The sequence below is a fragment of the Mercenaria mercenaria genome, chromosome 10 (genome assembly GCF_021730395.1).
Source record: "Mercenaria mercenaria strain notata chromosome 10, MADL_Memer_1, whole genome shotgun sequence".
Taxonomy (NCBI): Eukaryota; Metazoa; Mollusca; class Bivalvia; order Venerida; family Veneridae; genus Mercenaria; species Mercenaria mercenaria.
Window position 1 is genome coordinate 19297460 of NC_069370.1, and position 19262 is coordinate 19316721.

General features: G+C 34.9%; 1 protein-coding gene across 9 annotated transcripts in view; it reads right to left on the reverse strand.

Moving 5' to 3' along the window:
- LOC123559719 (pleckstrin homology-like domain family B member 1) overlaps nt 1-19262 on the reverse strand; it is a 204683-nt gene that overhangs the window by 14159 nt on the left and 171262 nt on the right. For all 9 annotated transcript variants that reach the window (XM_053552415.1, XM_053552414.1, XM_053552413.1 and 6 more), the window contains one exon: nt 15276-15462. In XM_053552415.1, coding sequence (XP_053408390.1) covers nt 15276-15462 — 187 coding nt within the window. The remainder of the gene's footprint in view (nt 1-15275; nt 15463-19262) is intronic.

A 19262-nucleotide genomic window follows, 5' to 3' on the forward strand; every position in this document is an offset into this window, starting at 1 on the left:
AAGTCAATAAAGGGCACAATTTTGTAAAAATGTAAAACAGAGTTATGGAACCTGTGCACTGCATATCAGATTATTACAGTGAACAAGTGTGTGAAGTTTCAATTCATTCCCAGTGGTGGGTAATACCAGCTTACATAAAAAACTTAACCAAAAATTGCTAAGCCGAAGAAGGGACATAATTTTGTAAAAAAGCAAAATAGTTATTGAACCTGTGCAATGTAGGTCAGCTAGTTTATCACATTCAATAAGTGAGTGAAGTTTCTATCCGTCTCCACAAATGAGATATCACTCAGATAACACTTGACCAAATCGGGACTCTGAAGCACATGCAAGTCCAAAGCTCTACCTATTCTTTGAATAGTCCAGCTAAAAAAACTTAACAAATTAAGTAAATGAAATAGGTCGAACCAGAGTCAATGAAACAATTCAATCAAGAGTCCATGAAATAGTTCAATCAAGAGTCCATGAAATAGTTTTGATTAAGAGTCAATGAAATAGTTTGATCCAGAGTCAATGAAACACTTCAAATCCGGAGTCAATGAAATAGTTTGATCCAGAGTCAATGAAATAGTTTGATCTAGAGTCAATCAAACAGTTCAAATCCAGTGTCAATGAAATAGTTTGATCTAGAGTCAACGAAACAGTTCAAATCCAGTGTCAATGAAATAGTTTGATCTAGAGTCAATCAAACAGTTCAAATCCAGAGTCAATGAAATAGTTTGATCCAGAAACAGTTCAAAACCAGAGTCAATGAAATAGATTCGATCCACAGTCAATGAAAATAGTTTGATCCAGAGTCAATGAAATAGTTTCGATCAAGAGTCAATGAAATAGTTTGATCAAGAGTCAATGAAAAAGTTTGATCCAGAGTCAACAAAACAGTTCAAATCCAGAGTCAATGAAACAGTTTGATCCAGAGTCAATGAAAAACAGATCAATGAAATAGATTTGATCCAGAGTCAATGAAATAGTTCTATCCAAAGTCAATGAAACAGATTTGATCCAGAGTCAATGAAATAGTTCGATCCAGTCAATGAAATAGTTTCGATCCAGAGTCAATGAAACAGTTCAATCCAGAGTCAATGAAATAGATTCGATCCAGAGTCAATGAAATAGTTCGATCCAGAGTCAATGAAATAGATTCGATCCAGAGTCAATGAAACAGTTCAATCCAGAGTCAATGAAATAGTTCAATCCAGAGTCAATGAAATAGTTTTGATACTGAGTTTGTGCTTAGACAGATCAATTTAACAAAGAAGTTATAGCTGCATTGCTTCAGTTATTTCTCTCATCGTTTATTTATGAGATTACATGTGTTATTATGTAGGATTATCCCAATTATCGGTAGGAAGATGTATCACTACCACAGACAATTAGGACAGAAATGTGTCTGCGTAATTAGGCTTACATCAATATTGCCTCAGCTACTGTCAATTAAAGGGAGATAATTACATTTCTCATCAGTAATTATTTCGAGGTCAGCTTAATTAAAGGGAGATAATTACATTTCTCACCGTTGTAATTATTTTGAGGTCAGATTAGGTGAGGAATTGATTACTGCAATTGTGAAAATAATCGGTGGCGTAAGTTTTCATATTCATCAGTACGTGTATTAGTGCAATGCAATAAATTTTAAAGCAATCTATTAATTTCACAAATCAAAATATTTTTCTGTTACTCAAAAACTATTGATATGACATCTTGATCATAGGCCAATGAAATTTGTGTTTTGATAAAATTATACCAACTACCATTCGGCTTGAAACACAAGAATGTATGAATTTTAAGGTACAGCTGTGAGTGTCCATTACTGCATAGAATGTACTTAACCACTGGTATGTACTTCTGCAAACCAGGAGTACCAGCATCCATAAATGTTTAAAACTTTATTAATAATCCACATCCAATGAATATAACACTTTTCAATAATGGTACCAAAGCATGGTGTCTTGTGGCACTATAAAAACAAAGCAGTTGTTTTGTATCACCTGAATCAGCTGTAAGTCTGGCTATAAACCAGTGAAACAATGGATTACACAGAATAAAATGTATTTACTGAGTCCGAATAAAATGTATTTACTGCATGTATTTACTGAGTCCGAATAAAATGTATTTATTGAGTCCGAATAAAATCTATTTACTGAATGTATTTACCGAGTCCGAATAAAATGTATTTACTGAGTCTGAATAAAATGTTTTTATTGAGTTACCTGGATCCAAGTTTATTAAACTGAAGCTAGAAACCAGTCTCAAATCTTCAACATCTGATTGGTTGTCTCTTGAGTACAGTTTTAAAATTGACCAATCATAACTTTGCTTTGTTACATGCTGGGCACCAGCTGAAGTTTTAATGCCGCTTTGAAGAGCTAAAATTTCAAAGTGCCAGCTGAAAATTATTAACCTTTCTACCAAATATTGGGCTAGACAATTATCAGGTTTGGGAAATAAATACCGTAATTCTGAGAAAATTTGACGGCTCTCGTCAGTAGTGCTCTCACGCTGTATGTGATTGGAGGAAAAGAAGCGTCCACAGGGGGATATAAGTATGGCTATTATTTAGAGGCGAATCACCAAATAAGTAAGTTTATGGCCATACCGAGACAAGATCTGTGAAATATTGAGTTGGAACAAAGCTGTGGTTGACATACTGATCTGAGAGGCTATTTATTACAAGAGTATGAAACAGAACTGTGCATATTACTATGTAACGGCATACAGTATTAAAGAATGAGTCTAAATAATAAAACTGTTAGAAAAATACATATACATCAAAGTTTTCTAGAGGGCGTACCATAACTGGTGGTATTTTTTACCCTTTAAGTTAAAAAATAAAATTTCCCTCAGCAGAATACAGACGTACTGGTACTGAACATGAGGTTTTTACCCTGGGGCTGCCGACAGACACAGACTCAACTGCTTACATTGACTATTTCAGGCCACAAGAACAGACTAGCTTTTGCCTAGTGTATGAAAACAGAGTTACTCTGAGTATGGTAACAGCTCAATTGGTGCTTAACGTAATGAAACAGTTAAATCTAGCTATGTGTTTGTATGTAAGTTTATTTATAGCTGTAACCCATATGGGCGAACCCTCAAGAAGACTGTTCGTAATGTTAGTAGGAGGATAGTGCAAGATACAGAAGATGGGGCTCCAATTCCAGAAGCTTCCCTGGTTCTTTAGAATGCCAAGTGTACAACACCCACACGCGGGACTCTTATCCCAATGTTAGTAATTTCAGTTAGAGAAGCGGGGGCTCGAACTCACAACTCCTGGTTACATAGTCAAACAGTGTTACAACTGGACCACTGTGTCCGCTCTCTTAAATATGAAAGCAGCAAAATATTCCTACAATATTAGCTACCGAATTGATAATCTTTTAATTTTTTTTTTAATAATTTCTCTTATAATTATATTCTAACCGACCCTTCTAATGGCAAGGTTCTGAGAAGAAATGGGACATAATTATACACAATTTGAATAGACTCAAGAGTTATCTCCTGTGTTCAAAACACAGGGTCTGAACACAGACCAGTAAAATGCTTAACCTGCCTAGTGTATCAAAGCAGCTAAATCTGCCTCGCATATGAAAACAGCTACATTTATTCCGAACATGTATTAATATCAATAACAGCTTGAAAATTATCAATCATGCATTCCGCCTTAATGAGAAACTATTAATTAATAATTAGCAGCTGTTTTAATATTTACACCACTAATAATTCATTTATATAGTTTAAAGGCTCCATGCTTTCAAATTTATTCAACCTCTCCATACAGACTGATAACACATGGTTCAATGTTTCATTTAGCTTTAGTAACAGTCCTGTTTGTTACAAAACTTCTTACAAATAGTAGATTCAATGATACATGAATTTTTGCAAAAGATCTAAATAATGTACAAAGTAAAATGCATATCCTTTTAATAGTGTATGAGGAAATGGACACAGAAGATTGTTTCTCTATATTCTATACAGCAAAACTACCAAAGGGCCATAACTGTGGTAAAATTAGTCACAGCAAAGTTTAGGTCCAATTCTGCCCATCAAGCTTGAAAGTTTGAAGCAAATTAAACTAACAGTGTCGGAGGAGTTTGACACACAAGATTTCAGGATGTACAGACGGGCGTACAGATGTATGGACAGCAGCAATGCTACAATTGGAAGCTGGCTGGTTGGCATCATATATGTATGAAGGAAGCCTCCAGACTTCGTGTTATACAGCTGAAATAATGTTCATTTAAACATCAGCGGCTAGAGCATCCAGACTCAACCTGAGCATCCAGACACACACAGAGTATCCAAATACAGACTGAGCATCCAGACACACAATGAGCATGCTGAGCATCCAGACTAACACAGAGTATCCAAATACAGACTGAGCACCAGCCACCTGAGCATCCAACACAACAGAGTATCCAATACGACTAGCTCCAGAACAAAAGCATGCTGAGCATCCAACTAACACAGAGTATCCAAATACAGATAGCATCCAGACACATGACATGCTGACATCAGACACACACAGATCAAATACAGTGAGCATCCAGACACACAAGAGCATGTGAGCCAACTAACACAAGTACAATACACTGAATCCAACCACATGGCATGCGAGCATCCACTACACAGAGTATCCAATACAGACTGAGCATCCAGACACACAATGAGCATGCGAGCATCCAGACCACACATGTATCCAAATACAGACTGAGCATCCAGACACACAATGAGCATGCTGAGCATCCAGACACACACAGTGTATCCAAATACAGACTGAGCATCCAGACACACAATGAGCATGCTGAGCATCCAGACACACACAGAGTATCCAAATACAGACTGAGCATCCAGACACACAATGAGCATGCTGAGCATCCAGACACATGCTGAGCATCCAAATACAGGTTGAGCATCCAGACACACAATGAGCATGCTGAGCATCCAGACACATGCTGAGCATCCAAATACAGGCTGAGCATCTGGACACAAGCTGAACATCCAGACTCACACCGAGCATCCAGATACATGCTGAGCATCCAAAGGCTGAGCATCCAGACACACACTGAGCATCCAAATACAGGCTGAGCAACCAGATCGACACACACTGAGCATCCAAATACAGGTTGAGCAACCAGACACACGCTGAGCATCTAAATACAGGCTGAACATCCAGACTCACACTGAGCATCCAGACACAAGCTGAGCATCCAGACTAACACTGAAAATCAAGATACAGGTTGAGTATCCTGACTCACACTGACAAGTCAGAATCACACTGAGAAACCAGACACAGTCTGAGATGATCCAGACTTACACTGACACAGGCTGAGCATCCCTACTCACAATGAGCAACCAGACAAAGGCTGAGCACCCATACTCACACAAACAATTCATGTACTCTGCAACCATTTTCCATATATTTTCTATGTTTTGATCACTCGAAACTCTGAAGCATTTCATTCAAGATGAGACCTAGGCTAAGCAATCAAGAGTTTTACCATACCAGATAATTTTGCTTGAGCATAAATGTGCAATTCAGAAACAGCCTTAAAATTACCCTAAATTAAACCCTCACATGTGTCACTAAATGAATCCTTTAAAAGCAATTTAAATCAGTCACAGTTTTCAAGAGGACTATAATTTTCGATAAACAAGCGAAATGCTGAACCAGCAAAAATTGAATCCCTTGTGAAGTATTTAACTGCTTTTTCTTTTTCTTTATTCAAGTAGGTAATAAATATTCTTTGCAGAGAACTATCCGAAAATAAGAAATTATGCATTAATTTCAAACAAAAATAGGTTTTGTTATTCTTACCAATAAACAAGAAGACAAGAAATTCTCTTAGATCAATCTATTTCGTGGACACAAAATTTTGTGGTTTTGGTCAGGTATATTGCGCGGGATATGAATCCGTGGAATTCAATTTTTTTTACATATAAAGAATGGGAATAAGGCTCGTTCATTGGGATTTCATTTCACATATTTACACAACTATGAACACAACATAATGAAGTCCTCCAAAAAAAAATTCTGATTTAATAGTATCCTAATAGAAGAATGATTAACTTCAAAAAGTCTGTTAAAACCTTTAAGCCTCATTCTAATGAGAAATGTAACTTATAAAATTATTTTACAGATTGTCAATTAACTCCTACATTTTATAATAACTTCCTTATAATGTAACTCATTACCCCAGCCCAAAGAAAAAAATAACTAAAGAAATACTATACAGATTGCTTCATAACTTAAGACATATATTGTACAGAAAAAATATCACTTATTTCAGCAATCAAAACACATTCTTCTCTTAAATACTAGTAGCCACTACCTAAAATGGACAAGGCTTTACAAAATTCATCTACAATTTAAAACATCGGATAAGTTCCTTTTTCCAAAATTTAAGCAAGAAAGAAATAACAGCACATCTCATCTTAACCATATAACTAGCTTTTTTATCTATTATCTCCCTTTTGCTTTATAAACCTAATCTCAACAAAGTATTATAACCTCAATACCCATATCTGTCTGAGAAGTCAACACAGATTGTCCCGATTGAACCACACCCATCCCAACAATCTTCTGAATTGTGTAAAATATCATCAGTAGAATAATAGCGACCTCCTAAGCTGAGGTTGGATCTTATATGAATAGACAAAACTTAACATTGTCTTCACATTCCTACCATTGCTCTATGTTTTTCTCAGAACATACAATATATTAACAGTAAAAATCAAGTAATCCTTCAAAGTAATAATCTCACTATAACCTGTACTCCTTCAGTGCAATAATTTCACTATAACCTGTACTCTTTCAGAGCAATAATCTCACTATAACCTGTACTCCTTCAGTATAATAATCTCACTGTAACCTTACTCTTTCAGAGCAATCCCACTATAACCCTTACTCCTCAGTGAATAATTTCAATAACTTACTTTCAGAGCAAAATCTCACTATAACCGTTAAAATCCTTCAGTAAATAGTCTACTAAACTGTACTTTTCAAGCAATAATCTCACTTAACCTGTACTCCTTCAGTGTATATCTACTATAACTGTTCCCTTAGTGCAACAATTTCACTATAACCTGTATTCCTTCAGGTAATAATCAACCATAACCTGTTCTCAATCATATCAAAAATACCGACTCCTTCATGCAATAAATCACAAGACCTTATTCCTTCATATAATGACCCATAACCTGTACTCCTTCAGTATAATAATCTCACTATAACCTGTACTCCTTCAGTGCAATAATCTCACAATAACCTGTACTCCTTCAGTATAATAATAACCTGTACTCCTTCAGTATAATAATCTCACTATAACCTGTACTCCTTCAGTATAATAATCTCACTATAACCTGTACTCCTTCAGTATAATAATCTCACTATAACAGTACTCATTCAGTGCAATAATCTCACTAAAACTTAACCTTCGTATAATAACACCTTACTCCTTCATCAATAATCTCACTATAACCTGTACCCTCAGTTAATAACTCCAATAACCTTTCTACTTCAGTGCCTAATCTCACAATAACCTGTACCCTTCATGAAATAATTCACTAAACTTACACTTCAGTGAATAATCCACAATAACTTCTCCTTCTGCAAAATCTCTATAACCTAGTACCCTCAGTGTAATAACTCACTATATACCTTACTCTTTCATGTATAACTCCACAATAACCTAACCAATCGTAATATAATCAAGTGTTGACCATTCATGTAATAATTCACTTATTTAACTGCAACATAATAACACAATCAAGTACGCTATGTAAAAATCTCACTATGACTAACAATCTATAATAATAATCCAGTGTTCCTTCAGTTTAATATTTCCCTATAACTGACCATCTATTATATAAAATCAAGTACCCTACTATCATATATTATCTCATAACTACCAATATATCAAAAAACAATTGAATAATAACCACTTTAACTAACCAATAAATCAACAAAAACAATGTCTCTGAAGTATAGAAACCAAATGTCAATCAACGTACAAGCGAAGAATTCACAGCCAATGGTGGTGAAAACTTACCTAGAGCTATCTCTCTAGCATCATCAATAATTCAGAATTGTGTTACTTGTAGACAAGTTTGCTTTACTTGTCAGGAATGTAGCATCTTTGAACAGATATATGAGCTGTGTCATGAGAAAACCAACATAGTGCATTTGTGACAGCATGATCCAGACCAGCTGCACGTCAGATCATGCGTTCACTAACGTTTCTAACTGTAACAGACTCTGAAACGAAACATGGATCGAAAACTGCGCGATGCACTATGTGGTTTTCATGGTGCGTCTCAAATTTCTTCAAGCATGATATTTTTTATATATGATGCAATAGAATGCTTAAGGTAATTTAGTCACAGAAGGACTAGAACAGTAGATGCTCATAACGTCAACAGATGCTTGAATCCCTGTTTTTTTTCTTTTTCCTCTACATTCCTCTCATCCGCCCATCACATTCCTCTAGCTCATTGCTACTAAATGCAGAGCAAGATTTTTCTAATCATATTAAGCTAAAATAATCTTAATATATCTATCTGTACTTCTCTGTTTGTCATTTAAGCAATTAAGCTTGCACATTCTCTTTCTCTCCTCTCAAACTGCGTTTTATACTTGTTTAATTTGATTTATATAAAGTCTCTGTCTGGGCCTTGAAGCCATCATGACTGCAGCAAACCATTTTACCCCTATGCACATCTAAACTATTTTCATGTTTAAAGAATGGATTAGACCTGTTGTATGTTACCACACCTTCTAAAATACCGAAGAATTTGCTTTTGCTTCATATGTTTGATCACTGACTACAGTCAATGAGACTGTAAAAGCAGTGCAATGGTATCTGTTTTGCATAAAAAGCTCTTCTAATATAATAACTTTTGTTCTTCAAGTCTAGACTAGCAAACATACGTAAAAACATGTTAAATTCTTAGTAGACAGTGACTCCAAATCCCATTTTCTCTTCTAACTCAATCAGAACCTGCTTAAACAGCTGTTATTGTTGAACAAGACAGCTGAGATTGTGTTAATTATTTCCAGAAAGTGCAAAATGAAACAAAAGCATCAGAAAGATGTAAAATGAAATGTTATTTTTGAGTGTATTTCATAGAACAATTTCCCCAGTAAGAATGCACTGCAAAAGTTAAGACTTTCTATCTTCCAGTAATTTCATATTTTCTTCTGTCTTTCTCTGCCAATTACTACAAATTATCTCTATTTCCCTCAGTGAATAGCCTCAATGTACCCTTACTTCCAATAATCTCCAGTTTCAATTTCATTCTGGCTTTCTGTCCATCACGTGATTTTCTAATGCTCTACTTCCAGTAGTCTCCATTTCACTCTGCCCTACTGTAAACAATCTGAGACTGTATCACTCTGCCCTACTGTAAACAATCTGAGACTGTATCACGTACTCTACCCTACCTCTGATACTCTATTCCCTCTGTCTTACTAACTGTAAACAATCCAAGACTGTATCACTCTGCCCTACCTCTGATACTCTATTCCCTCTGTCTTACTACCTGTAAACAATCCAAGACTGTATCACTCTGCCCTACCTCTGATACTCTATTCCCTCTGTCTTACTACCTGTAAACAATCCAAGACTGTATCACTCTGCCCTACCTCTCATACTCTATTCCCTCTGTCTTACTACCTATTAACAATCCAAGACTGTATCACTCTGCCCTACCTCTCATACTCTATTCCCTCTGTCTTACTACCTGTAAACAATCCAAGACTGTATCACTCTGCCCTACCTCTCATACTCTATTCCCTCTGCCTTACTTCCAGTGATCTCTATTTCATTCTGCTTTACATCCAATCTCAATTTCCCTGTACCCAACTTGGGCTTATATTTTCCTTCTAAGATACTTCCAGTAATTTCCTTATTTCCAATGATCTTTATATTCATTTTATTTTAATTCAGCTCAATCTCCCTCTGCCTCAATTTCCCACTGCTTTTCTTCCATGGATCTTGATCAATTTTTTTTTTCAATGCATTTCTCTTATTTAATCTTTATATCCTGCTGGCTGTAAGCGATTTTGCCACTGCCGCCAGAGCAGACCAAGATCAGCCTGCACGGCTCATGGTCTGCAATTTACTGACCCAACAGCGACCAGTGCAGACCATGATCTGAGCCTGCATGGACGTGCACAAAGGCAAAATCACTTGCCGCCAGCAGGCTAAAGGTTAAAATCTAAGTTGTTTTTCTCATAACAGACTTTGTGTATTACAGTTTTGTATAACCTTTAAAGGGTAATATTTATGTAAGATCAACTATGGCGCAATATTTGAAGGGGTTAGTGCAAGAAAGTAATAAGTCATATATACCTCCGGCCTAATCTGTCTCTAACCCCTCAACTTGAGACATCACCTTGAACAGGAGAACCTACTTTTCAAATTTATCTTTCTGACTGATATTCCAAAAGGTAAGTTATAACAAGTACTGTAAAATCATTAAGCATGAAATTTCGCGGTTTTGGTCAAAACGACCATTTCGTGGGAATATGAATTTCAACTTCTGAACATACAATGAATGAGAATTTTACTTGTTCGTTGGAACTAAATTTCGTGGATCGACTCAATCACAAAATCCATGAAAATTAGTTCCCCACGAATATTAATGATTTCACAGTAATTTCTTCGCCCTTATAAGCACTATATAAATATCTAGATTTAAATCATCTGAAGAAGGATTCTATTTTTTCTTGTTGCCCTGCCATTTTTAACACAGTATTTCTCAGACTCATGTTGTTTGTGTGTTTAGCATAGTCCATGTCTATCAGAATCGAAATACTTTCTAAAAATTATTATTCATTGCAATAGAATTGCAACTTAATATCTATTGAATCATTTGTTGTAACTTGAAACTAAAAATAATTCTCCAAGAGAATGAGATGCATTATATAATAATGTTTATTCCCTGTAGTAGTTAATAGATTCCCACAGAAAATGAGCTACAATAAAAAATAATGTTGATTCTCCAAAAATTGAGCAATATTATATAATAACTTTGAGTCTTGACAAAACAGATGAGTTAATCATAACAAAATAATTATAACCATTTAAACAACCAACTATTTACTATTTATGATAACATAATTAATAACATTTTTTTTCTTCCTCCTGGAATCTATATAATATTATACCCTTTTAACTTGTAATTATAGTTATTTCCACATTCACATAAATTGCTATTTCACAAACACAAGCATAACTTTACAGTAATTTAACAGAGTGTCAAATGTCTCACACCCGAGAGAGAATAATCCTGAATTACACATTGCATGTAAAATAAATGAATCAAAATCCTAAAGAAAATATTCCACAGAAAACCACTTGAAATCTATCCGAACATTGCATGACTAGCACAATAAGCAATTAAGCGTTCACGTTGTCCACATGCTCTCGGCACAGACTGTGTAACTTCGCTAAATTGTTCACAGCTACAGACTGGTTAAACAATCAATATCTAGATGCCAAACTAATCTAATGAACCAAAATCACTGACTAAGTAAGTATAACACTCTGTCAAGTATCATAAACGCAACTTTCCCTCTTTCCTTCTGCTATAGGCTAGAGCTTTTATTTTAGTTTACGCTAATTAGTTTAAAATCAATGACTGACAAAACTTGAAGACTATTTGAATCAGACTCATAGTCTGCAAGATAATCTTGAGTGGTAAAACCAGTACTGGGCCATAAGTTATAAAGTTGAGTTTGGAGACCAGTCTAATAATTCCAGCATCTGATTGGTGGATTCTTGACTCAGTCTTGAACTCGGCCAATGGCAAGGCCACATTCTGAGACTGGTCTAGATAATTTTGGAGCCTAGTGTTTCCAGATGAATACCACTACCTACGGTTTGGTCCAATGGCCTTGAGGATAAGTACCAGATACCTTACTCACTTCATCACTGCTTCCCTTTACACAAGTATATAAACAATTTTGGTAACTAGCTTTTAAAGACATTCTAATTTTAGAATAGTTAATTTCTTTTCCAAATACACTAACTTGTGCTGTACATTAATCAACAGACATTAGCAAGATGTTAATCAAATGATTTTTTTTCTAACCCCACAACAGAATATTTTTAATGAAAAGGCTTGTCAATAAAACCCATCTGAGAAAATTCCTATTTTCCAATACTGCTGATTGGATAGTTTTTGTCTCACTTTTATTTCATATTTCAATATTCAAATAAAAGATATATTTCTATTTACCTAGCCATCATGTTTTTGCTTGGATAAATATCCCGGCAGCTATTCTAAATTAGCTCAACATTTAACATAATTAGTCAAAAACTAAATCATTGCCACTATTACCCCCACTTCCACTCAAACCCTGACTACCTTTATTACCCCCTAGAACTAATACCTTAATTGTCACTATTACTCCACTGCCATTATTACCCTTATCTGTACTATCACCCTCATTGCCTTCATTACACCCATTATCACTAATACCCTCAAAACCCCTACTGCCACTTAAATACCCTCATTGCCACTATTTAAACCATTGTCTCTAACGCTTTTTTTTAAAATTTCTAACTATTACCCTCACTGCCACTATTGCCCAATTTACCACAATTAACCTCAATTTTACTATTACCTTCAAAGCCACTATTACCCTCATATCCACTATTACCCAATTTACCACTATTAACCTCAATTCCACTATTACCCTCACTGGAACTACTACCTAACTTACCACTATTAACCCCAATGCCACTATTACCTTCATTGCCACTACGACCCAATCTACAATACTGTTTTTTGTCTCTGTAAACATCAAAGCCTCACAAATAGATTCTCCATTATGATTTTATTGTTGCCTACTCATCAAAATACAATCAAGTGAGCAGATTTATTATCAATGTAAAATAAATCAATGTTTCTTTCCTTTATGCATTTCAAAGCAACAACCACAACATATTCTACATATCTCAGACATTAATCAGTTGGAAGAGAAATGGTTAAGTGGTAAGGAGCTAATTGGCTCTTGTTGTTGTTTTCTTTTTTTGTTGTTATTTTTTCAGATCTATTTTTAATACAACACAAATGTTTATAAAGGATGGCGGCTGCTGTCTCAGGGGAGCTGCAATAACTTTTATGCATACACCAGTTTTACAAAATTCTAAAATCACGGTTTTTCACAAACTAAATTTACATGTGACAATTCTATAATAACCATCTTGCTTAACAAAAACTGTGATTTTGTTAATAAATAATTTGCTTTAAAAAAAAAAAAATGTATTTAACTGGAGCTAAGAACTAGTTAAGTTAAATGAGAGGTTAGACTAAGATTAGTTAAGATCAATATAGAGCTCAGACTAAGTTCAGTTCGTGATCACAATAAGTTAAAACTCAGACGAAGGTCAGTTAGAGATCATTATAAATTAGAGCTCAGACTGCATTTAATTTGAGATCCATATAAATAAGAGTTCATTATCAATTTAGTCTGAAATTGTCTGCAAAAGCATGGTATGACCAAGGGCATATATGAGCCGCGCCATGAGAAAACCAACATAGTGCATTTGTGACCAGCATGTATCCAGACCTGTCTGTGCATCCATGCAGTCTGGTCAGGATCCATGCGGTTTGCTTTCAAAGCCTATTCAATTAGAGAAACCATTAGCAAACAGCATAGATCCTGACCAGACTGCACGGATGCACAGGCTTGTCTGGATCCATGCTGGTCGCAAATGCACTATGCTGGTTTTCTCATGGTGCAGCTCATGGTATAGAGTCTCGTCAATGACACTGCAGAAGAAATTTCATTTAAGATTCTGGACCCACACTGACTTGCTCTATGCAAGAAACCGACAACTTTTCCACATGAATCACAGATGGAGGACGATTCAGACACAATCGTCAAAGAAAGTAATTTCCCTTAGAATAGGTATCAAACTCGCTTACTATAGTAAAAATCTTATGCCCTATCGATTAATCTATTAACCTAATGCGCCTGTCCAGAAAAAATCTTTGCAAACGGTTCCTTAGAACACTAACCTCTCCAAAGCAACAACTCCTGTACAAAATGGCAGCTATTATTTAACATAAACCAAAATGGCAGCCATTATTAAATGTAAACTGGAATGGCAGCCATTAAATCAAAACAAAATAGCAAATAAACCGCTTCACATTTAAGCACTTACTGAAACATTCTTATAACATTTAATAATCAAACCTCTATGTTTGTTTATAATTATTTGAACCCATTGGGGATTCAAGCCAAAATGCTTTTTCTGTTTTGCCATTTATATGTAAATACAGATCTTTTGGCTAAACATAATACCAGACACCTTTCACAGGCTGAAGATAGGTGCTAATCCAATCATGATAAATAATTAACAAATATTCGCTTCTGTCCGAGATGCTTTGAACTCCCGAAGTTTTCTCTGAGCAAAAAGTATGCAAGCCATTTCTGCATTATATATAGTAAACAGATTTATTTATGTAAATGATGGATAATTGTATTTAATGGTGCAAATTTGTAATTCCTTTTAACAGACTAAATCATATGTAAACTTGGTTTATTCCCAGCCTTATATTATATTATATTATTATATCCTTAAGTTGCATATACATCAGACCCCTCTAGGTTACTTCAAAACTGTTCCATATCTAGAAGCTTCTATTCTGTTTTTTTCATAGTCATTGTTTAAAGCGCCACACAGTTCACCTCCATTTAAATTGACTTCTGTTAGTAATTCTGGAACCAGACGGGGATCAAACTCGGGAACCCTGGTTTTGAGGTCCAGACCCATTCACTGGTGTACACTGGATAACCGCCAAAGCAAAGCATTTTAACAGTTTCACATGTTTGACAGTTTTCCTTTTTTTTTTTGCTTTTTGCTGCACATATATATAACTGAACTGTTTGTTCTACGACAACAGAACCTTTGATTGCGTAAAATTATAACTTTCTCAAAATTCTACACTCACCTGATCTCTTTTTCCGATGGTGTTTCACAGCTACTAGAAATACTAGAGTCCTCTGACTCGAGCGAATTCTACACTCACCTGATCTCTTTTTCCGATGGTGTTTCACAGCTACTAGAAATACTAGAGTCCTCTGACTCGAGCGAATTTACACTCACCTGATCTCTTTTTGTGATGGTGTTTCACAGCTACTAGAAATTACTAGAGTCCTCTGACTCGAGCGAATTCTACACTCACCTGATCTCTTTTTCTCGATGGTGTTTTCACAGCTACTAGAAATACAAGTCTCTGACTCGTGCGAATTCTACACTCACCTGATCTCTTTTTCCGATGGTGTTTCACAGCTACTAGAAATACTAGAGTCCTCTGACTCGAGCGAATTAAAGCTTTTGCAGTTTGCCTCTCGCAGTTTCTTCTCCTCCCACTGGGCACGACCTTCATCTGCCGCTCTTCGTCGAAGCTCTTCTATGCGACGTTTCTCATGCTCAATTACGTTGCCCCCTAATAACAAAAACAATGTAACATTTAAAATCCTGTTCTTTCTTTCTTCTGTGAGAAAAAGTATTTATTTGAAAATCTTTCAAAAATATACTTCAATCAGATAAAATAATTTGATTTCAAGGTTTTTTTATTCTAATTTTACTTAAATTTCTTATTCAATCAAGGTTTTCCAGTACTGTATTTTCTTAAAATTTATTCTTAAATGCAGTTTTGCACTTTCTTTACAGATTTTATATAATTAATTAAATCCAATAGCTGATTCTTCATCAGAGGTCTGGGTCTTGCATGCAACACATCATTTTGCTATGGTGACAGTTCCAAGTTACAATATCATTTTTTTTTTTCCAGAAAATTTACGCAACTGTTCCTTTTTCACATGATAACTCACAAACAATCTGATAAAAGGTACTAAATAAGTACATGTACATATCACTACAAGTACAACATGTCACTATGTGCGGATGTCACTAGGTGAAGGTGCCACTATGGAAGGGTGTCTTTTAATAGCTTGACTAAGGTCTAGAGGGTATATAGTTTAACCTTTAGCCTGCTGTTGGCAAGTGATTCTGCCTCTGCGACCAGTGCAGACCAAGATCAGCCTGCACAGATGATGGTCTGCACTGTTCGCTATTCAGTCAGTAGATTTTCAATGAAAACCCCTTTAATTAATAAATGGTATTGTCCAAACTGAATGATGGACCAGTCCATTTTAGAAATATAGCAGGGTTAAGGTTAAACATATCCAGAGGCAAAAAAAAATCTTTTAAAAGAAAGTTTTTTTTCAACATGTTCTCTTCTAAATCTGTTAAATAAAGGGAGATAAACTTACATCATTTCATTTAACTTATTGATAGCAAAATGCATTTTTATGTGGAAAGTGTAAACTTTGGAGAAGAAATTTCCTTCTTATTCTTATAACAACTAGAAATATAAGAACAAAAAAAATAAAAACCTCTTGAGATACAGGGATAATTGAGACAATTAGATACTGAATAACAGCCTGCAGACTTTATAAAACATTTCCCCTCAGTAGTAAGCTTGATGTACTGTTAGTCCAACTTTTCTATAGACTTCTATATAATGACGATTTTGACGAAATCGCCTCATTTCGGAGACTTCTCAAGCCGCCCATTAAACCACTTAATCCGGGCATCAATCACGGTGACTTTGTGACAAGCTTTGTACCAGACTTACAATGAATAATAATGGACAGTTATAATTCCCGAGTGGGAGCTAAAAACAAAAGACGAAGCTGAAATATGGAGACAGAGACGAGCATATTACTGCAGACCAACTGACACTCCCAATTTTTTTCTGATTCTTTAAAGTCAGGTTTATTTATATAATTATTTGGATTTCGATGAGATTAAAAGTTTTTTTGAAAGATAAGAAGATAATAATGTTTATAATAATGTCAATTGATGAATAATTAGATAAACATTAAGAAAATTAGTATAGTTCCATTTAGAGATTAAGTATTTTAAACCTTTAAATTTATATTACCAATGTTGAATAACAAACATTGAGGATTCTTTAATATTCCAACTTTTTACCTTGTACAATTTGCAAAATAGACGAAGATTGTCAATTAAACTACAATTTAGAGAACATAATTTACAATGCACCAGAAATTCTTTAATTTCAATTTTTTTATGTCAGTTGCAATAAGGTTACAACTAATTTGACTAATAATGCACAAATCATTCTATTTCAATTTTTGGCACCATTCAATTGTATAAAACTGAAAGGTGATGTAAGGATATTACAAAAATTTTATAATATAATTATTCTTCACATTTTTTCTTTATTCATTTTTAAGAAATTAGTATCAGATGATATAACTAAGAAAACGTCTTGCTAATTTTTTTTTTTCAACAGCTCCTGCTATAATATTATGTAAAACTACAAATAATATTCATATTGATTTATAAATCGTAAAAAGCTTGCATGCAAACACAATACAAATTGATGTAAAACGAGTCAATACATATTTCATAACTCAGACATCGTAAAACGTATTTTAATGTCTCGACGCAAAACTACTGTAATTGCATATATATAAACAAGCATATACATCAGTTACAATATGAGAAATGGTGACAATACGTGTGCCTGGTGCAAAAAATGTTGCAATTAGGAGACATATTACATTTGGTTTGGAGATTATTATTAATAATAGATCTGTTAATAGGCAGTGAACAGGTATGATTAAATGTCTGTTTCTATGGAAACGGACAGGGCATCAATAACTGCATGTTTCTCCACTTTAGATGGATATTCAACTTGTGGAAACCCATTTTTAAAACAAAAAGCGGAAAAAATTGTTCCAAGACTTTTTCTCAAAATGAAAAAAAAACAAAAACAAGAGGGCCAAGATGGCCCTAAGTCGTTCACCTGTGTAAAACACCATAACACTGTAAACATGTTCTACCTAGTGATTTCATGGAGGCAAATATTCTGACCAATTTTCATAAAGATTGGACCAAAAAACGTGGCCTCTTGAGTGTAAACAAGCATTTTCTTTAATTTGACCTAGTGACCTAGTTTTTTAACCCACATGACCCTGATTAAAACTTGTCCAAAATTTCATAAAAACATTCTGACAAAGTTTCGGGAAGATTGGAGCAAAAAAGTGGCCTCTAGAGTGTATACAAGCTTTTCCTATGATTTGACCTTGTGACCTAGTTTTTGACCCCACATGACCCAGATTTGAAATTGTCCAAGACTTCATGATAACAAACATTCTGACCAAAATTTATGAAGATAGAATCAAAAATGTGCCCCCTAGGGTGTAAACAAGCTTATTCTTTGATTTGACCTGGTGACCTAGTTTTTGACCCCACAGTTTGATTAAAGTTGATTGCAAAATGTGGTCTCTATCTTGTTCTCAAGCCAAAAATGGCAAATTTTGGCCCTTTAAGAGGTCATAACTCTTGAACCCATGAAGGGATCTGGCCAGTTTTCGAAAGGAACCAAGATATTATGCCCATACAAGTTGTGTGCAAGTTTGATTAAAATCAAATACAAAATGTTGTCTCTATCGTGTTCACAAGGAAATTGTGGATGGACGGACGACGGACAAAGGGCGATCACAAAAGCACACTCTGTCACTATGTGACAAGTGAGCTAAAAAAATCCCGATTCCTAATGGTCATAAAACCAAATGAAAATCTTAACACAGAAGTTTATCCAAGTGTCAGTATGTTACTTATTAATGCTCAAGATCATTCTATAGCATGGCAATGCCTTTATGTCTATAACGCACTTTTATTGAATAGGTTTTTTCCAGACAGCCCTAAATGCTCAACAGAGTTTTACACCTTAAACTAGTTAAAAATTAAAAATACTTTGGAAAAGGACTACATAAGGAATATCTCTAGACCAAGTTTCATCAATTTCCAGCAGTCGTACGTCTGATTAATAAACGAAAGGGCAGTGGATGGCGAGTGATCGCAACAGCTCACCTTATAAACGTTTTGTGTTCCAGTTGGCTAAAAACTGGTCAAAATTTTTGGTTATAATTCAAACTTTATTAGTTTTCTGCTTCTAGCGAAGTTCCACTGGATATCCTTGAATTATAGTGTCTGATTTCTGACAATCCTGCCATGCCATTTTGTTGCCCGTGCAACAAAAAAAATTAATGAACTATATCTTGCTGTTTTGTACTATTGTCACGTTCTTTCATCCCCGTCACAACAAAGCATCACAACACTGTTATGCTGTTTGTTTGTTTTTTCGTTGGCTTGTTCTTTTTCCATAAGAAGAAATACATCATGACATAATGAAAGTTTGTACATGTG